The sequence below is a fragment of the Fusarium coffeatum genome (genome assembly GCF_003316985.1).
Source record: "Fusarium coffeatum strain FIESC_28 chromosome Unknown BRIP53273_contig_125, whole genome shotgun sequence".
Lineage (NCBI taxonomy): Eukaryota > Fungi > Ascomycota > Sordariomycetes > Hypocreales > Nectriaceae > Fusarium > Fusarium coffeatum.
This window is the reverse complement of record NW_022157918.1, coordinates 181962-200002: the sequence shown is the minus strand read 5'-3', so window position 1 is coordinate 200002 and position 18041 is coordinate 181962. Positions and strand designations below refer to the sequence as shown.

The 18041-nt window shown below is 48.3% G+C and overlaps 8 protein-coding genes across 8 annotated transcripts; 6 read left to right on the top strand and 2 right to left on the bottom strand.

Moving 5' to 3' along the window:
- Positions 1 to 220: 220 nt before the first annotated feature.
- FIESC28_05847 (uncharacterized protein) lies at positions 221 to 1463 on the bottom strand (the record flags this gene model as incomplete). Its single annotated transcript, XM_031159992.1, has 7 exons — positions 221 to 442; positions 489 to 522; positions 574 to 833; positions 883 to 1031; positions 1082 to 1100; positions 1153 to 1279; positions 1327 to 1463. The coding sequence occupies 7 exons, from the start codon at positions 1461 to 1463 to the stop codon at positions 221 to 223; spliced, it is 948 nt and encodes a 315-aa protein (XP_031015994.1).
- Positions 1464 to 2057: 594 nt separating this feature from the next.
- FIESC28_05846 (uncharacterized protein) lies at positions 2058 to 3325 on the top strand (the record flags this gene model as incomplete). The annotated part of the gene is made up of 2 exons (XM_031159991.1): positions 2058 to 3231; positions 3279 to 3325. The coding sequence occupies 2 exons, from the start codon at positions 2058 to 2060 to the stop codon at positions 3323 to 3325; spliced, it is 1221 nt and encodes a 406-aa protein (XP_031015993.1).
- Positions 3326 to 5901: 2576 nt separating this feature from the next.
- On the top strand, positions 5902 to 7510 carry FIESC28_05845 (uncharacterized protein; the record flags this gene model as incomplete). The annotated part of the gene is made up of 2 exons (XM_031159990.1): positions 5902 to 6547; positions 6597 to 7510. The coding sequence occupies 2 exons, from the start codon at positions 5902 to 5904 to the stop codon at positions 7508 to 7510; spliced, it is 1560 nt and encodes a 519-aa protein (XP_031015992.1).
- Positions 7511 to 8590: 1080 nt separating this feature from the next.
- Positions 8591 to 9961, top strand: FIESC28_05844 (uncharacterized protein; the record flags this gene model as incomplete). Its single annotated transcript, XM_031159989.1, has 1 exon — positions 8591 to 9961. The coding sequence occupies one exon, from the start codon at positions 8591 to 8593 to the stop codon at positions 9959 to 9961; it is 1371 nt and encodes a 456-aa protein (XP_031015991.1).
- A 489-nt stretch (positions 9962 to 10450) lies between these two features.
- Positions 10451 to 11386, top strand: FIESC28_05843 (uncharacterized protein; the record flags this gene model as incomplete). The annotated part of the gene is made up of 2 exons (XM_031159988.1): positions 10451 to 11010; positions 11062 to 11386. 2 exons carry the CDS (start codon positions 10451 to 10453, stop codon positions 11384 to 11386), a joined length of 885 nt encoding a protein of 294 aa, XP_031015990.1.
- A 697-nt stretch (positions 11387 to 12083) lies between these two features.
- Positions 12084 to 12814, top strand: FIESC28_05842 (uncharacterized protein; the record flags this gene model as incomplete). The annotated part of the gene is made up of 2 exons (XM_031159987.1): positions 12084 to 12185; positions 12245 to 12814. 2 exons carry the CDS (start codon positions 12084 to 12086, stop codon positions 12812 to 12814), a joined length of 672 nt encoding a protein of 223 aa, XP_031015989.1.
- Positions 12815 to 13607: 793 nt separating this feature from the next.
- Positions 13608 to 15227, top strand: FIESC28_05841 (uncharacterized protein; the record flags this gene model as incomplete). Its single annotated transcript, XM_031159986.1, has 1 exon — positions 13608 to 15227. The coding sequence occupies one exon, from the start codon at positions 13608 to 13610 to the stop codon at positions 15225 to 15227; it is 1620 nt and encodes a 539-aa protein (XP_031015988.1).
- An 85-nt stretch (positions 15228 to 15312) lies between these two features.
- Positions 15313 to 17040, bottom strand: FIESC28_05840 (uncharacterized protein; the record flags this gene model as incomplete). The annotated part of the gene is made up of 3 exons (XM_031159985.1): positions 15313 to 15775; positions 15936 to 16602; positions 16653 to 17040. 3 exons carry the CDS (start codon positions 17038 to 17040, stop codon positions 15313 to 15315), a joined length of 1518 nt encoding a protein of 505 aa, XP_031015987.1.
- Between the last annotated feature and the right edge of the window lie 1001 nt (positions 17041 to 18041).

Genomic DNA, 18041 nt, shown 5'->3' with positions numbered 1-18041 from the left:
GAACACAAATGATCCAGAGAAATGATCCCCCATTGACCACAAAGTCTTTGTCCAAGCTGAATGCATGTTGGTGCTTCCGGCATACTGCTGCAGATACGGCGGATTGACCATCACTTCTACCTGCCTTGTCCGACGGATTTCTTGGGCTTGTGAACCAAAGTACCTGCCGGATTGAAAACTGTCACATGTTAACACCACTCAATACCTGGAAAGAATACGCTTACCTCCATGTGACATTTGCTTGGACGACATTTTGAATGCCCTCAACGTAGCGCGCGACCTGAGCGTCGACTTTGGGTCCCCAGGTAGGCAGTTGGGTGATCACGGCAGCCCATTCTTTGTAACGCTCTTCTAGGAGGGCGCCTACGGTGTCGAAGGCTTGCTGGGGGGATTGGCCGGCCATGCGACACGATGCGACCATGCTGAAGGGGCAGTCGTCATTCTATAGTGGTCAGAATAGAATTATGTGTGGATAAAGTTGTACTTACTTCTTCTTTGCGATAGGATAAGATATCATTTGATCTGGAAAGTATTGTTAGTCCAACATCTTGAAGGAATCTTAAGGGAACGTACAGGAGAACGAAGTCGACACCAAGACGCTCTAATGTCTGTATCACAGGGTCTTGGAATACCTCATCAGGTAATCTGATGTCATGGGCATACTCAATAAGATGATACAGCGGTGTGACACCAGACGACAGACGCCTCGTGTGAAGCATCTCCTCAATACTCGGTATACTGTTTGATGAGAAGTGTTTAACATGATGAATCACACCGTCTGTGTAGTCCTTCATCGTAAGAGCGAATCTTCTTCTAGCACCAGTAGTAGAGCCCTTGATTGAAGGTTAGCAGAGGAGATAAGCTAGAGTAGGGTGGACTTACTTGTGATACCCTTCGAAAAATATCATCGTGAGCTTGTACCACCCGAATCTTCTTCTTAGTAAAGGTCTTGCCGAGCATGTCTGCCATGAGACTATCGACGACATGCTGAGCTTTTGTCTGAGCATTCTTCAATGACCCTTCATCAAACACTGTTATTGTTAGAGATTTGTCTCACCCATCTCATAATGTCAAGACTCACAGTCATCAAAAGGGAAGACCTGGAGGCAAATGATTAGTAAGGCATAATGATGCGTGACATAATTGACTTACCCAATTTCCCCAATCACACATCGTCTTGAGCTTCTCATACGGCGCATCAGGAGCAGCAATAGAAATGAAAAGAGCAAAGTCGCAGAACTCGACTCTCTTCTTCATCCGAGGTGAGAACTGGCATTTTCTAACACCTGTCAGTATAGTCTCAGTGTACCTGAGTGAACAACATACTCTGAGAGCCATTGTTCCGAGATAGGCTTGACTGCACTGTAGTCCTTGTTGACGCGAGGACTCTGAACAACAAAGCCCTTGAACAAGTCCGGTAGTATGACCGTAGTCTTGTTCTGCTTGGTGGCTGTCACGTGCATGATGAATAATAGACAACGAAGGGCACCTCGGTAAGACAGGTTCCGAAGGACACAACAGGTAAGACTCTGAATATTCAGGAGTGAGATGAAGAAATGCATTTTGGCTTCTGCAGCGTCATTATATGTTGCAGTCAACACACCAAGACACAAGGGTGTCATCATCCCCCGTCAAGGAACGGGGAGGTTCTCATCACATCAGACAGAACTTTTGCAAGACTATTGGAGGAGATATCACAAACATACTAGAGAGTAGTTTCTCTTAGTTTATGAAGATCAAAGGCCAAGAAATTTAAGTTCGTGATAAGGGAGCTGGGTGTTTTGGTGGGTTCGAACCCGCGGATTGACCCGCGGATTGACCCCTGTAGGAAGGGAGAGGGGAGTGTACGACCACACTCCTCGACATGAGCTTCAGAATGCATGTGAGACTTATTTTGGTCCTGTGAGAAGGTTGCTCGGAGGGATTAGATAATTGTGCGTGATGGTTGTTAAGTGGTAGATAAAAGGCTGGTATACGGCGCAGTCATATCCAAGTCAGAATAAAGAAATCACTACATCATCTACACTCCTGAATTTTCCCATATCTCCTTCATTATCATGGATTACTTCAAAGAACCTGTCCCAGGTGACAAAGTCCGCACCATCGGAAATCACACTTTCACCTGGACAGACCAACACATTCCCAAATCCCAAACAGATCCTCTACGCTTCGAGTGTGATGAACTTGGCGCAGCAGCAGTCAAGAAGATCCAGGCTATTCACGAACAACTCAGAAGTGAAGGCCATCAAGTCAACAGAGGAGATCTCTTCGAAACACTAAGTCAATACCATGACACAGATGCCGATCTTTCTCAGCTCTGGCAAGAAACGCATCATGTTCCTGAGTGGGTAGACTGGGAACAAATCGCTCGTGGCCAACGATTCTTTTATCGCTACGCACTAGCAAACCTCATTGGTTTTGCGTTCCAAGGTTTCGTGGGAGAGAACTCCGCTTCTACAAGCGTTGTAGAAGTTCTTGCTCGCACAGGCGGTTTTAGCACCCGTGTGCTAAGAAGACGCCTCCTTGAAACTTTCCAACTCGTTCTCCAAGTCACACACTCCCTTGAGTACATCAAACCAGGTGGCTCAGGCCACAGATCCATCATAAGGGTTAGACTCCTGCACTCCATGGTCAGACAGCAGATCCTCAAGGTAGCCGCGTCCAAGTGTCGCTTCTTCGACCAAGACACCCACGGCATACCTATCAACACCCTGGATTCCATCCACGCTATAGCTACTTTCAGCTGCAACCATGCTTGGCTGCAACTCCCCTGCATGGGCATCACGCCTGACCCACAGGAGGTAGAAGACTACATTGCGCTCTGGAGGTACGTGGCCCATGTGGTTGGGTCACCGCAGGAGTACTACACCAACGCTGCACAAGCCAAGGCTGTGATGGAGAGCTTAGCTTACAACGAGCTCTTCGTGACGCCTACGTCAGTGGTGATTGGACATAACTTTGTCGAGGCGCTCAAGGATCTTCCGCCGATTAACATCTCGGATGGGTTCATCCAGGCTGCAAGCCGTCAGCTGAACGGACATAAGATCTGCGATCAGCTCGGGATGGGAAGACCGGGATTGTACGCGTATGCGTGCTTTACCGGGCATTGTTGGTTCGTCAGCGTCTTGGCGATGATGCAGCGATGGATCCCTTCCTTTGACGAACGGATGGTTCAGTTGTGCAGGGAGGGATTGCATGGTGCTATCATCCATAGCTCCCAAGGACTCGGGGGTGGGTCTATTCTCGATTTCAAGTATGTGCCTGATGGACGGATACAGGGGAAGGAGAAGAGTGGGCGTCTGGAGGGGATGTTGTGGTTCTTTGAACGCCCTCTTGAGCTGATTTACTTTGTGGTGTTTGTCATTGGATGCCTTGTTGTTCTAGGGGGGTCACTAGGGGTGGCTTATTTGGTGACCAGTGGCATATCAGGGTCACCGCGATTGTTTGTATAGGTAGTATTGTTGGTTCGTTATCCACTTAGAGTTTATGCCGTCGGCAATAGTTTGTTTGCCTTGTCGCATTAACCGCGGGATATACCGTTGTCAGCCTTGAATGTAAGAGTGCACGGACAGTATCAATAACTTCAGGCAAACGCGCCATCAAAGGGATTTCTCATGAGGCAATAGTTACGCCAACTGACATAGCATCCACTGACTCCGTAGTCTCAACTGAGACATCATGACTCTCCCAAGATCTGACAGATCACTCACGATCTTACGTGGCACGATCGATTCAGCACGAATGCCATATTTCTTTGTTTGTTACCCAGGGAGAGTAACCAACTTGGCGCCACTGGGTTGAAAGAATGGTCTGTTGGTGGGTGATTCGTTGGGGTGCGAAGTGACAGGTGGGTCAAAGTGCAGGATCTGCAATCACTTACAAGGGTTCTACACGCCATCAACTGAACAACCCCTGTTGAACACCAGCACTTTCAGCTGCTCCACCTGCTAGAGATAGTTAAGAGGATGTCTCACAGGTCATCAGCCAACGAAAAAGAGATATCGTCACCCGAAGCTTGATGTTCTCACACTAAAAGTTCACGATCTTCCCCACCAGCTCCCTTTCACCACAACCGAGCGATCCGCGCCTGCCAAGTGTGAGTCTCAGCTGCGAACTACACAATCTGTCTCTGACTAACTTTAGCTTTTTGCAGATCACCAGTATGAGTGAATTAAGGCTTGCATGTTAGGGTACCATTTACTCGGTTCCATGCAAGGGATGTCGCCTGTCACTTTGAGGGCCGTGCCGCGAACCATTGTGACGTATCTGTTAGTGTCAACGTGATAGATCAGACAAGGGTGATGATTTGTAATTGTTGACAGATGAGCATGAGATCTGGTGTGTGAGACAATCCGGACAGCCGGATCAGTGAGAGGCAGCCAAGCTGTCTTGTGTCCCAGTACGGAGCGAGGCCGCACTGCGTGATTCGAGATCACCCGAACTGGCATTTTGATGGATATGAGTGTCTTCAAAGGGGTGAGATGGGATGTGTGATTAGTGCTCTTATTGTACTGCCATTCTTCCTCATCGCGCTATCTCGTGAAGAAATGCAAAAGTAGATCCCAGGCTACCACCGTGAAAGACTAGTACTTGCACTCACTGGTCATGAGAGGCTATGTGATGCTTTGGTCAGATTGAGATGACTAATATGACTTTGCCCTTCCAGTATTGACAGAAATCATCATGAGCCTTAGCAACAAACCGACCACCATATTTCACATGAAGTGGAAATACACAACGTGTTGTTGCAACGAAAGGTGGTCGATTTTGGATTCGTTCCCCGTTTCTTATGTCAAGTCAGTATATGTCTAAGAATCGACACTAGGGTGCCTAGGTAATAACAATAGTCCGCATTGAAAAAAGAACTCATTTCCCTGTTTGTTTCCTGTTGTGAGATCGCATTTCACTTCAATCAGGTATAAATGCAGGGTAAGTTGCGTGGTTGTTATCTCGTCTAATCCCAGGTATCGATAAGCCAATAAGCTGAGATAAGATAAGAACGATAAGACGGAGCTCAAATACGCGGATAAGTGTGGCGCAGAGGCTGTGCTCAAGTTGAAGCCCTGGAGATAATCCGAATTTCCCGTTCTGGTAAAGTCGATGATATCGCGAATCGGCTGGTGTTGATTTATCCTGTCAGCTTACTGACATTAAACTTGAGGATGGCTTATATAACCTTTATGCATAACTCTGACGTAGTTTTCTAGCTAGTGAGCTTTGCTATCGTTTTTTGCAGGCTTTAAATGCGACTCCAGCTTATTTTAGTAATCCATCTCTGCCTGCTCCTTGGCCTTGAAAGCGAGCCATTGGCCCAGGGCATATTTAGATAATCTATACAGCTGCAACTATCATTCCAGGTATCTATCATTCACTAATCATAATCACGGCAAAGGTAAAAAGTAAGCAAGCAAATACATCTGCAGTCAGCGGGAAATTCACTAGATGGCTGTATCCGGCAGATTGGCGCGAGGTACCGACTCCCAGTAGTCAGCGCTAAGCCTTGTGTACTAGCCCGGTATGGTAATCTTGATTATACAATGGCTGATATTGTGTATCATTTCATCTCTGCCCTCGATGCAGTGGCTTTCAGCAATAGCCTATCGCTTGGAAGATCAACTCAATTGAGGAAATTGTCGCGCTGGATCAATGGGCTATGTCAGACTGCACCGCCATCTGATTATGGAATCAACTATAAACCTGGAATGTAGATGGTGATGAAGATGTCTATATAACTCCTTGACTTGACGTCTTCGTCTTGGCTCAATCATAAACATTGCTTTCTCATCTCAGTCTTTCGCTACCAGACTCTCGATTCACGACTAATTGTCTTCTTGCACCATGGAACAACAAATGCACTCCAATATGGACACTTCCTATATGGGTCAACAAATACACGCAAACATGAACCATTCGAACATGGAACAAATGCATTCCCACATGGATCGTTCACACGTGGACGGTCGCATGACTCCAGATGACGAACACGCACCATGCCTACGTACTAACAACGGAGGAGGCCATAACCTCTCTCCAACAGACCCAGACAGTCCCATGTCCTGGCCCTTTCTCCAGAAAGCATACGTCTCAGCAGTAGCCTTCTTCTTCGTCTTTACCATGTTCGTTCCTCCTCCCCCTCCCCCAAGACTACATATTGACATTCCCAGCATGTACGGAACAACAACATACACAGCCGCCATATCCGCCATCCCCACTGCATACAATGTCTCCCAACGCACAGCAATTCTGGGGTTTACACTCCCCTTCTTCGGCGTCTTCTTCGCACCAATCTACACGCCACATTTAGCAGAGCGTTATGGCCGACGACCAATCTATTTCATCAGCTTTCCACTTTTTCTAATGTGTGTTATTGTTATCGGTCTTGCGACGAAGGCTTCTACGTTGCTCGCCTTTCGGTTCTTGGCGGGGTATTTTGGTGGGCCTTGTGTTGTGCTTATTGAGGGGACGTTCGCGGATGTTTGGGACGGGAGGAGGACTGTTACTTATTATTCGTTTTTGACGTTGGCTTCGTACCTTGGTGCTGCTGCTGGTATGTATCCACCTTTCCACTGACCTTGCATCGCTGACAATCGCTGCAGGACCTATCATTGGTGGTTTCGTCTTTGAGTCGAAGGGACCCGCCTGGCTCTCATGGGTAACCCTCATGTTCGGATGCGCAGCCTTGGCTTTTGGATCCTTCATGCCAGAAACATACGGTCGCGAAATTCTGAGAACGCGCATTCGCTTTAACAGAAGTGGCATCAAGCTTCCTTGCGCTCAAAGCGGCGTCACACAGGCGGAGATGGCACGAATCACCTTCCTGACACCGGTCAAGATGCTCTTCTTCGAACCTCTCGTCACGCTCATCTCACTCTATCTCGGCCTTAACTTTGCCGTCGTTTTCCAATGGTTCATTTCTGTTCCTATTGCTCTGGCTGGAAACTACAACTTTGATGTGAGCGACTCTGGGCTTGCCTTTATCTCAGCTGTGGTCGGCGTTATCCTCGCAGCTCTGTCCTGTATCCTCATCGAAGCACTTCTCTCAAGTTCAGCAAAGAAGAACATGGATCACATTGAGAAACGTCTCATCCCCGCCATGTTCGGCGCGATCCTCGCGACAGGCTCTCTCTTCTGGGTAGCTTACACAGCCAAACCCTCAATCCACCACCTAGCCCCCATCTCAGGCACAGGCGTTTACGTCTGGGGCAATGCTATGATTCTCATTTCATTCATCTCATACCTTTTCGATGCTTATCCACCTGCTGGAACTTTGTCAGGCCTTACTACGGCTGCGTGTTTCCGATTGGCTTGTGCAGGAGTCGTCCCCATCTTTCTCCCTGATATGCTGACGAATTTGATGGGAGACTGGACATTTAGCCTTTTTGGAATCATTTCTGGTGTTATGGGAATTTTTCCTTTTGTATTGTATTGGTTTGGACCGGGTTGGAGGAAGGGGAGTAGGTATGCTGCTAAGTGGAAATCTATTCCTTCCGAAGCGCATGGGATGGAGTAATGGTTGCTCGGTCGCGACTGTGTCTATGTTTTGACCTGTCACCTGGCTTCGCCTGTTGATCCTCCGTCGTTTTGCTCTTTTCTTTGTTATATTCCTTTTGTGTTTCTACTATAGACTTGTTGTTGATAGTTTTTATCTGTATCTTAGATCGCGATATAAGAATTAATTGTTGAGCTTTTATTCCCAACCATCACGATGTCAAAGACTTAGCCACCTTCAACATAAGATACGGAATGATTTAGCTACCTCATGCAGGCTTAGGCCGGCATCTAGTCTACTTTTATTTTGGCGCCCTAAGCCTTAGTGGACAATTCTTCTGGCACCGGGACACCATGATCTCCAGTAGACAACAACAAGTCCTTCTTAAACCTGGAATAGTTACCCTAGAACGCTCTTCGCTTCTAGAACTCCATGTAATAAGCTGTCATTGAAGTTTAGTTCTCAGCCACTCTTCCCTTCCGGATGACATGGACAAGGTGATGAGAAATACGACGACCGCAAATTACCAGAGTCTCAATAACGGATCTAACTACCTCAATTGACTCAAATAAACTCAAACATATTCTTCAGCATAAGATATCCGACCATCCCGCCACGGGCCCAGGGACTTCCCGAAACTTTATGTGCATATTTGATCTGTTAGTCATGCTGCATCATCAATTCCCAAGGGTTGCATTTATCTTTCCAGAATAGAGTTCGCGAGAACCCTCGCTTATAACCCGACCCTTACCTAGAACAGCTACTGTTTCCACGCGCTAAACCACAGATGGGATTTGCACATGGTCTATGCTTGATTCAAGGGCTTTGCATGTCATTACGTTGTGAGAGAGGCTGGGTGCTCTGTTTACGGTCCGATCAATCGTCTTGGCAGATTCATGCCGGGGTGGTGATCTCTTACTCCTTATGGCAGTTGTTATACCATTGCTCGACCGTTGACCTGGACGATCCCGCGTAACTGACCTCGGGCATGGAGCGACGGCATTCATTAGCGGGGCGGGACGACGATCATGTTTATTATTTATACAACTTTATTTCTCCTTCAAACATCATCATCCACCATCATCCTCTCAACTCTTCAACATGCTGTCCAAGTACCTCATCACCGCACTTATCCCCAGCGCTCTCGCTGCAGCTCTTCCCTTCGCAGACGAACCCAACCGCTGCGATGCGGCCTGCCAACTCACCTATCGCCAAGCTCTAGCTGGAGAATCCGCCAAATGGGTTAACCAGAACATCACCACGGACCCATTCTACTCCAACCCCGCCAACGTCTCTGATCACTCGGCTGGTGATCTTGTCAAGTGGGAGGAAATTCCCGCTGCCCAAGCTGCGCGACGATGGACTGTCCCTGCTGGTGTTAGCCTGACGCGCTTCTTCTACATGACTGAGGATATCGATGGAAAGGCTATTCCTGCTACTGGCTTTGTGCTTACTCCTTATTCGAACCCTCTTGGAGAGGATAAGCCTTTCCGTACTGTTGTCTGGACTCACGGTACTGCTGGTATTGGCAGGAACTGCGCCCCTTCAAACCATCGTGGTTTGTACTACGAGTGGCAGGGTCCCTTTGCCCTTGTTCAGCAGGGTTACATTGTTATCGCTCCTGATTACGCTGGTCAGGGAAGTGACATCCCCCAGGGTTTCATGTACGAGTCCGGTGCCCTTCACGCTGCAGATGTCAGCTTTGGTCTTCAAGCCGCTCGTTCCGCTCTCGGCAAGAGCATCACCAAGGAATGGGTCGTCGTCGGTCACAGTGAAGGTGGAATGACCGCCTGGCGAACTGATGAGCGTGAGGCCATGGAGGGCAAGGCCACTGGTGGCTTCCTCGGCGCTGTTGCTCTCGCTCCCGCTCTCCAGCCCATCAAGCTCATCCCCGAGTCTTTCCGCCGCGCCAAGGACGGTCCCGCCGGCGATGTCGTCTCCATCTTTCTCCTCGAGTCCTTCTCCAAGCTGTACCCCTCCATCAAGGTCGAAGACTACGTAACCGACATCGTCGCCGAGCGAATGCAACTCGCCAACCAAGGCTGCCTCGACACCGGTGCATCTCTTTACAGCAACCTCACCGTGGAGCAAATCTACAAGAACACCAGCTGGGTCGAGCACCCCGATTTCAAGGACTGGCAGAAGCGCTACAACGGCTATGGCTCTCACAAGCTTGCTGCTCCTATGCTTGTTATACAGGGAGAAGCTGATATTCTCACTTATCCCGAGTATGCTGTGGAGGACTTTGATGAGAAGTGCAAGGAGTTTCCTGAGTCTACTGCTGAGTACAGGTCTTATCCTGATCTTGACCATGGGGCCGTTCTCTATGCTTCTACCGTGGATTACATGCCTTGGATTGCTGATCGATTCGATGGTGTCAAGTTGGAGAAGGGTTGCAAGAAGGTCAAGGTTAACCCGGCTACTGATAAGTTCTCTGTTGTTGCTCTTTCTTGGTCTGCTGATCTGCGATAAGATATTAGACGACGGGTGACGATTATATTACTTTGTACTTCTTTGTAAACAATTATTCTTTCCGGTATTTTATTGTAGCGCACCTATAGATAGAACCAAGCAAACAAATTCGGCGTCTCAAGCCTCAGCTCCGCCGTGACTCCATGCAAACAATTTAATCGGAATTTCCCATCATACAGGCTATGTCTTGCTTTTCCATTGTTTGTTGTTGTCTCTTAACATAACTCATCGGACGTTTCCTAGTCCATTGCGGCTCTAGATTTCAATAGCGCGGAACGCTACAGCTAAGGACCTGCTTAGCAGCCATTCACAACCAGTCAATCCGATAAATATTTCCCCACACGGACAATGCTTTCGATAGTGTCTAACACCCAGTCGATTACTTCCGGCCCCTATTTGTGACCTCCTTACCAATTCGTATCTGATATTCCATGTCACTGAATGTAGGAACTCATCATCTTCACTTCTTTTCGTACTCAAACTATGACGATGGGAAACTCAAAGATGGCAAGCTTGAAGGTTCTGGGCGTTGCACTTGTCCTTGGGTTCGCTGGCGTCAATGCAGTTCCATGTAAACCTGCGTCTCTTTCCATCGTCGGATCGAGCTCAATGGGACAGACAACAACAGTGACCGAGCCATCCTCCACTGCCAATCCAGAAATCGAGTCGACATCGGCTGTTATTCAAGGCGCTTCGTCCACAGTCGTTTCTGGTTATGAAGCGTCAATCACTCTCGAAGTATCGACCGCGACCTCGGAGACAACCTTTTCTCTGACATACGCAGGAACTGCCACTACCACTGTGGAGGATGCAGTCGTTACGGTAGAAACATCTGCCACTACTGTGGCTGATGATACAACTACCACAACGACAACAGAATCCGTGCCTACTGCAATAAACTATCTCCTTAACGCTGGTTTTGAAGAACCTAATGACGACAGTATTTTTAACGGGTTCCCATGGACCAGAAGAACCACTCCTCGAGGGGGCATTATCCAAGTCTTCGAGTCAAATGCTGATTACCCTGCTAGATCAGGTGCACGATCCATGTAAGCACCACGCGCCTATCCTCCAAACAGAATACTGACATTTATCCTCAGGCACATGACCATGCTACAGACCAACCCCATCTCTTTCCAGCAAGATGTCCCTGGATTAAATCCCGGAAGTCAATACGTCCTCTCTGCTTGGTTTGCATCAACCTTTGGAAAGACCCTCTATTGTACGAGTCAGCTAAACTTCGGTGGTGAAGTTGTCGCTACACACCAGTATTCCGTATCTGAGCCTTTGATCTATGAGAAGGCACAAGTAACTGTGACTGCCTCTGCTAAGACCGATGTAGTTGGAATCTTTATGATCTGCGAGAATCAAGGGCTTGGTATTGGGGTTTTAGTTGACGATCTTAGCCTTGTCGAAACGGTCTAGGCCTTCCAGCAGAAGATTCTGTACGATAAATCTTAGTCGGCCTGGGTTGCTTACGTAGATGATATCGATGCTGTTGGTGCCTGCGATATTCGTCTCTTGATGGATAACACTGTCGTTCAGTCGCAAAATATTTCCACCGACCGTTCTTACAACTTTGAGAAGGTTGACAGTATAACTACTGTGCTTTCAGACACTGCCCTCGTGGAAATATATTTAATCTGCCTCATGAATGTTGCTGCGATGGTGTTAACTGACGATGCTAGCCTCACATGGGACAATGAGCATCTTGAACAGGGTCTTCTTTAGCCATCTGTTCACTGTTAGATAGGATATATGATCACTCTAGCATGCTGCTCGGACGAGATAATTAAGGTTAAAGTTTCTGATTCCCGACGTCACACTTTCGGCATCGACTCACTGGCCGGCCAGTCTGTGGTTGGCCCGATTGAAGATTGAAGGTTGCTGGGACTCATGATAGGCTGTTCTGTACATAGTGCGAATACAAAGAGTACACCTGCCTCCTAAGATTCAACACAGAGGGAGGATATTTAGGCCCTTCCTTCTCACATCGAATTGTTTCACTCGGCCTGAGAAGCACGCGCGTCAGGAACCCCGACCCGTTCTTTCCCCCAACATATAACCATATCTTTCCCTCGCCCTCCTCGCGTCCTTTTCTGAACTCTACAAACTCGACACAATGACATCTCCCAACACCGACATCATGGACCAGTTTCAGGCCGGCAAGGCGATCCTGAAATATATCTATACTGACGTTATCGGCCCTACTGAGGGAAAGGTCGTCGGATACGCTCTAATGAGCACTACACCCCCCACTTCACCTTCTCGGCGTCAATCGAGCCTCGTGACGATGAACCACGAATTGTCGACAGATACCGCATCAAAATCGATCGACGAAGCGGAGAGCTCTCGGTCCCCAAGAAGATCGAGATCACGGACGAAGAAATGCGACAAGCCATTTTCGCTGCGACCGGCGACACGGTCGCGACCTCGAGCAGATATACGGACGGAGGTTTCAGCATCTCATACAAAGTGACGGTCGTGGGCAAACCCGACACCGCGTATATCGTTCAGATGCGCCACCACGGAAAAGTGGCTTCCATGGACGCGTTGATGAAGTTTGTCGATAATTACAACCAAGTCAAGCCAGGCGTGATCCCAATGCCTGCCGTGTATTCTATTCCAGGCGAAGCAGAGCATCAACAGAGGACCGGGTTCGGACGGCAGATCACGGAATTCATTCCTGGCGTTATGGCAGAAACAGTCTATCCCCAGATGCCCCATTCCGACAAACTCCAATTCGTGCGCAAGATGGCTCTAGCTTGGCAGGGTGTCTGGGATTTGCCCATCCATCCCTCTGAGTTGCCTCATCAAATAGGAGAATTGTCGGCGGAGGATGTCGATGGCTGAGAAGAAGGAGTTTTGGGCGGAGAACATTCGCGTTGTTGAGGGCATGCTGAAGAAGTATGGTGGAGAGACTTGATTCATTTGCTATGGTACCCAGGATCGGGCTGGAGGTTGAGGTTACGGATATTCATATTCTGAACAGAGGTATCGTGCGAAAGCCATGATGGAGGTTCAGGTGGTTTATAACTTTGTCGAGGTGGTTTAGACGTATTAATCACCAAGTTCTCTTACCACCTGTTAGTGTATTCCTAGCTTAATTGTTAAGGTATTCAATGAGCACTGATTTCTAAGTTTGCTCTCAAAACCTTGTGTAGAGTGGTACAGCGTTCGCTCATTCTGGTCGCCGTGTAACCCCAGTCACCGGATCCCGAGCACCAAATCAATCATCGTCACGACAAAACAGTATCAATTCCCTCAACATCAATCTGACGAAGAAAACACCATACCCGACGGTACTTACCCGCCATCGGTAAACTTTCCATCCGTGACCGGAGCGCCAAGTCCGAGGGTATGTTGGACATCCATCGCGGGTCTTGGCGGGTAAAAATCGCGGGGTTGGACCACGTCACCATTCGCCAATTGATGCTCCGTACCCATATTTCGCGGAGATCTGTTAAGCTTAAAGATAACAACGTCAGGGACTACGACCAGAAGGGAAGCTCGATCGGTGAACGAGTCGGACTGAGAACCTGATTGTCGGGCTCTTGACTCAATTGCCTGGTTCTTGGTGAGATCGCCGGTATAAAAGCTGACGTAGGTCCCGTTATTTGGGGCTGGACAAGTACGCCAATTCATCATGCATTTCCTTACCATCGCCGCCCTTCTTGGGACGGCGGCCGCTCAGATTAAATATGCCGACAATCAAGTCCCCTTCGCCCAAGAGTCAGAACAAGTCGCCGCCAACTTCCCCGACGTTGACGGCAAGCTCTACTCACCCGCCTTTCTCAACCCCGATGGCGTAAACAAGGCTTTCGCCAACGGCACAGCCACTCCCAACTCTCAACAAACCCTTGAGCAATTCCTTGCGACTCTCGCGTCAAGAAATGATTGGATGACATACCACAACCCTACCTTCTCTTCAGAGGAGGGTCGGTCCATTCCCTATGTTGTCCTGTCATCGTCCAAGTCGCTTCTCCAGACAACTAAGATGGCTGGTAATGGAACCAACAAGGTCCGCGTGTGGTTTCAGAGCCATGTTCATGGAAATGAACCAGCGGGTGAAGAAGCTATTCTTGCGCTGCTGGGCAAAATGGACGCTCAACCAGAATGGACAGCTTCTATTCTGGAGAAGTTAGATATTATGGTTCTGCCGCGGTACAATCCTGATGGAGCGGCTTATTTCCAGCGATACTTGGCTACTGGCTTCGACCCGAACCGGGACCATACGAAAATGGCTTCTCAGCAAACCATGGACGTCAAGGCGCTGAATCTCAAGTTCAACGCTCATCTTCATCTTGATTGCCACGAGTATGGTGCTGCTCGACGGTTGACCTACGACAACAAGACATTCATACCTTCTCAGGACAGCCAATTCTCTGCGTTCAAGAACCCCAACGTTCACGAGGATATTCGGTCTCTTGCAGAATCTCTGTTCGTACCCAAGGTTCATTCTGCGCTGGAAGACAAGAACTTGACTTCAAGTGGCTACGTCGTTGCATTCCAAGAGGAAGGCCAGGGCATTCGTCTGCAAGACTTCGTCACAGACACACGTGGTGAAGTCACCGTCTTTCTAGGCCAAGGTCTTGCATTTCTATCCGAAACACGAGGAATCGGTCTAGGAGACCAATACTTCAAGCGTCGAACTACAGCCGGTCTTACCGCTGCCGTTACCCTTCTTCAAACAGCCGCCGACAACGCTGAATTGATCTACGACACGGTCGAGTCTGCACGTGCTGACTTTATCACCAATGACCAAGAGATCATCGTGCGCGAACAACCTCGCTGGTCAAACTCTACATGGAACTACATCAACGCTGAAACAGGTGATCTCACCGAAGTCCCCGTTCAATTCGGCAACAACACACCTCCCGCGTCAAACCTCACACGTTCTCGTCCCGAAGCGTACATCTTCAGTCGCGCATGGGGCCACGCAGCCACCAAACTTCGCGCTGCCGGTCTTGAAGTGAATGAGCTAGCAATTGACTTTGAAGGCGAAGTTGAAGCGTACAACATTACTGAAGCTACCCTTGCGCCTACCAAGTATGAGGGTATTGCGCTTACTACTGTTAATACGGAGATGTTTACTAAGACGATGAAGTTTCCTGCTGGGGCTTATTGGGTTAGTACTAGACAGCAGCATGCGGCGCAGGCTTTTGTTAGACTTGAGCCGGAGCATCCTGATGGGTTTGTTACGTTTAATATTTTCCCTGTTAGTGCTGGGGACGAGTACCAAGTTTACCGTATTCCTTCTCAGTAACGGCAAGGATGAAGATGAAGCTTCAATTCGTGTACATATTTCTAGGATAGATTAAAACATTATTACATTTGAAGAGACTCGTATCTCATGTGGACTCCTGCAGTCCAACACCCTGCATCTTGACACCCTCCACAAAATTAACAGGCGGCGTATACGCCTTCCTTCCATGCATGACATACGCAACAGCTGCAATCAGAATAACACCGAACCAGATCAACGGCGCCCAATTAGCCGTCGCAGTATCAACGGGCAACGTAAGCGGGAAGCAGCACAGAATGACAATGAACAAACTGTACAGGACCGAAAACGCATTGATGACCAGTCCAAATTTGCCCAAGCTCCATCGTGCAAAGGGAAGCTGTTCGCCTTTGATGCGCTTGAGAAGAACGCAGCCGATGCTGAGAAGGTAGGTCGACATGATGCCGAGAGTGGAGAGGGAGACGAGGACCGTGAAGGCGACTTCGGAACCGATTTGGATGAGAGAGAGAAGAGCGGCGCCGATGGACATGAGATAGACCGCGTTGAAGGGCATGTGCCATTTCTTGTCCCTAGGAAATATTAGCATGGTATCAAACCGTGTCAGAGAAGTCAACTTGCATGTGACCGATCCATCGTGAGCCAGGAAGACCCTGATCTCTCGCAAAAGCCCACGTCTCACGCGCACAAGTCGCAAGAGTCGTAACATTGCCCAAATACACCAACAGCCACAAAATGACATTGAAGAACAAGTTCAAACTCTGGGACCCGGTTCGATCAAAGAGCGTGATGAATGGCCAGTCAGACGCAATGACGGGATCAAGAGGCCCAATGCAGAAAAGCATGGTGATGAGCATGACGAAGCCAAAGCAGACATTACCGACGTACGACCACCAAATAGCCCTTGGTACAATGATACTCGCGTTCTTGACTTCCTCGGATAAATGCACGATGGAGTCTGAACCAAAACAACACCACAGGACATAGATCTGCGAAGAGATATACGCAAAGCCCATGTTATCCCAACCACTCTGATCAGTGAACTGCGTAAACACATCACTCGCATTATTCTTATCACAAAGAACCCAAAGAGGAATCATGACGGCGAAGAAACCGAGAACATGTCCGATGAGACTGGCTGTTTCGAGCTGAGGGAAAAATGCGGTGCCCCATGTGTTGAATGCGATGGTGATGACGATAACAGCCCACATGATTAAGGAAATCTGCCATGGTGTGAATGCAAAGTCCGGGTTGGTTACGTTGATGCAGGCTTGCACTTGGAAGGCGATTGTGTAGCAGCTACTCGCGAAACTGGCGAGCCAGCCTAGTGTTGTCATCCAGCCGGAAGCGTAGGAGAGGACTTTTTGATACTTTGGTGGTGAGAATTCACTAACCCAGTCTGTCCCAGTCAGTCACAGACATCTTAGTCAATTGGTACAGAGGACTTACGATATTGACCACCAGAAGTAGGCGCCATAGAAGCCATCTCCGCCAAACTCGCCACAACAGCACTATACGCAATAGTAGTCGTAACAAAGCACCAAAACACACCCGCATAACCACCATTCGTAAATCCCGGCGCAAGCGAAATTAAAACAAACTCCCAGGTAGCCATATAAATCGCCACAAAGCCTATAGAAGACCATAGTGAAAAAGTACGCTTGAATTGTTGCTTTTTGCCAAGACGTTGCATGTCAAGATGATCCTGGTGATCATTGTGAAAACCATCGTGTTCGTCGTCGCTGAGCTGGGACGGTAAAAGGGCGTTGTTGGCTTGTTTGGAGGAGTCGACGGCGTGGGAGGGGTCGGTGGAGGATTTGGATGATGAGTCTGTCATTGTGGCGACAAGACCTTGCTGTTGGTCGAAAGAGAGAATGGAGGTGAGAGAAGGGAAAACAAAGTTCAAGGGATCTCTTTTTATCCAACGGTGGCGATCGAGAAGCCCCGCCCTGAAATTAAAGACTCCCACTAAATCTCAGTGAAACCTTAGTTTCTGTCCTGCGATAGGCTTAAGGAGATCCTCTAGGCGGATTTAGAGCCGTTTGAAGCTCTAGCTTCGGTTGCAGCCGCAGGGTTTAGAGCCGTCAAAATACGATATCTTTAGTGCATGTTTGAGTTGGAGCATACTGACTAGACTATTCTGTCTAGCCCTCTCTTTTCACGGGCCTTTTTCTCTGAGCGATCTACCGCCGAAAGCTTGGCCAGCGGGAAGATTATTTCACCGTATCCCGATTGGTTGAGATCCCAGGGTTTTGTGGATACGGGTATAAACGGCATTAATGCTTTGGACACCAGTGTTCGAGATGCAGATCCTTCTGTGGTTCTACCCACTGTCATGAGACGGTCTAGAAGGTTTTATTCTCAGGGTCCTGGAAAGGGTTCTGCGCGCGGTAAGCTCTGATCAAAATGTGGTATTAACTCCAGGGGAATCTTTTTATTGTGCGACGGGGTATAAATCTGAACGGCGTGCAGTTACTAACCTACAGGGTTTATAGACAGGTCTCAATAAGGACGATTTTGGCATTCACAATCCAAGGAATTACGTCAATTATATGAAGTAGTCGGACTGTCTACTATGATATTACCCAAAGAAAAACTACCGAGAACATGTTGATAGAGTAAGCGTAGTTAATATATCCTTTGTATGTTTCTGTAAATAAAATTAAAGCTATGAATAAACCATTAGTGTAGGTAACAAGTAAAGACTAGCCACCTGCATAATCAGGCCTTCTATCTGTAAATGTCTATTGTTTGAAAACATGAAAGCATCGATCAAGGATGACAACAGGTACAAGAAGAAGGAATCAACTTATTGGTATAGGAGATCACTGCTATACG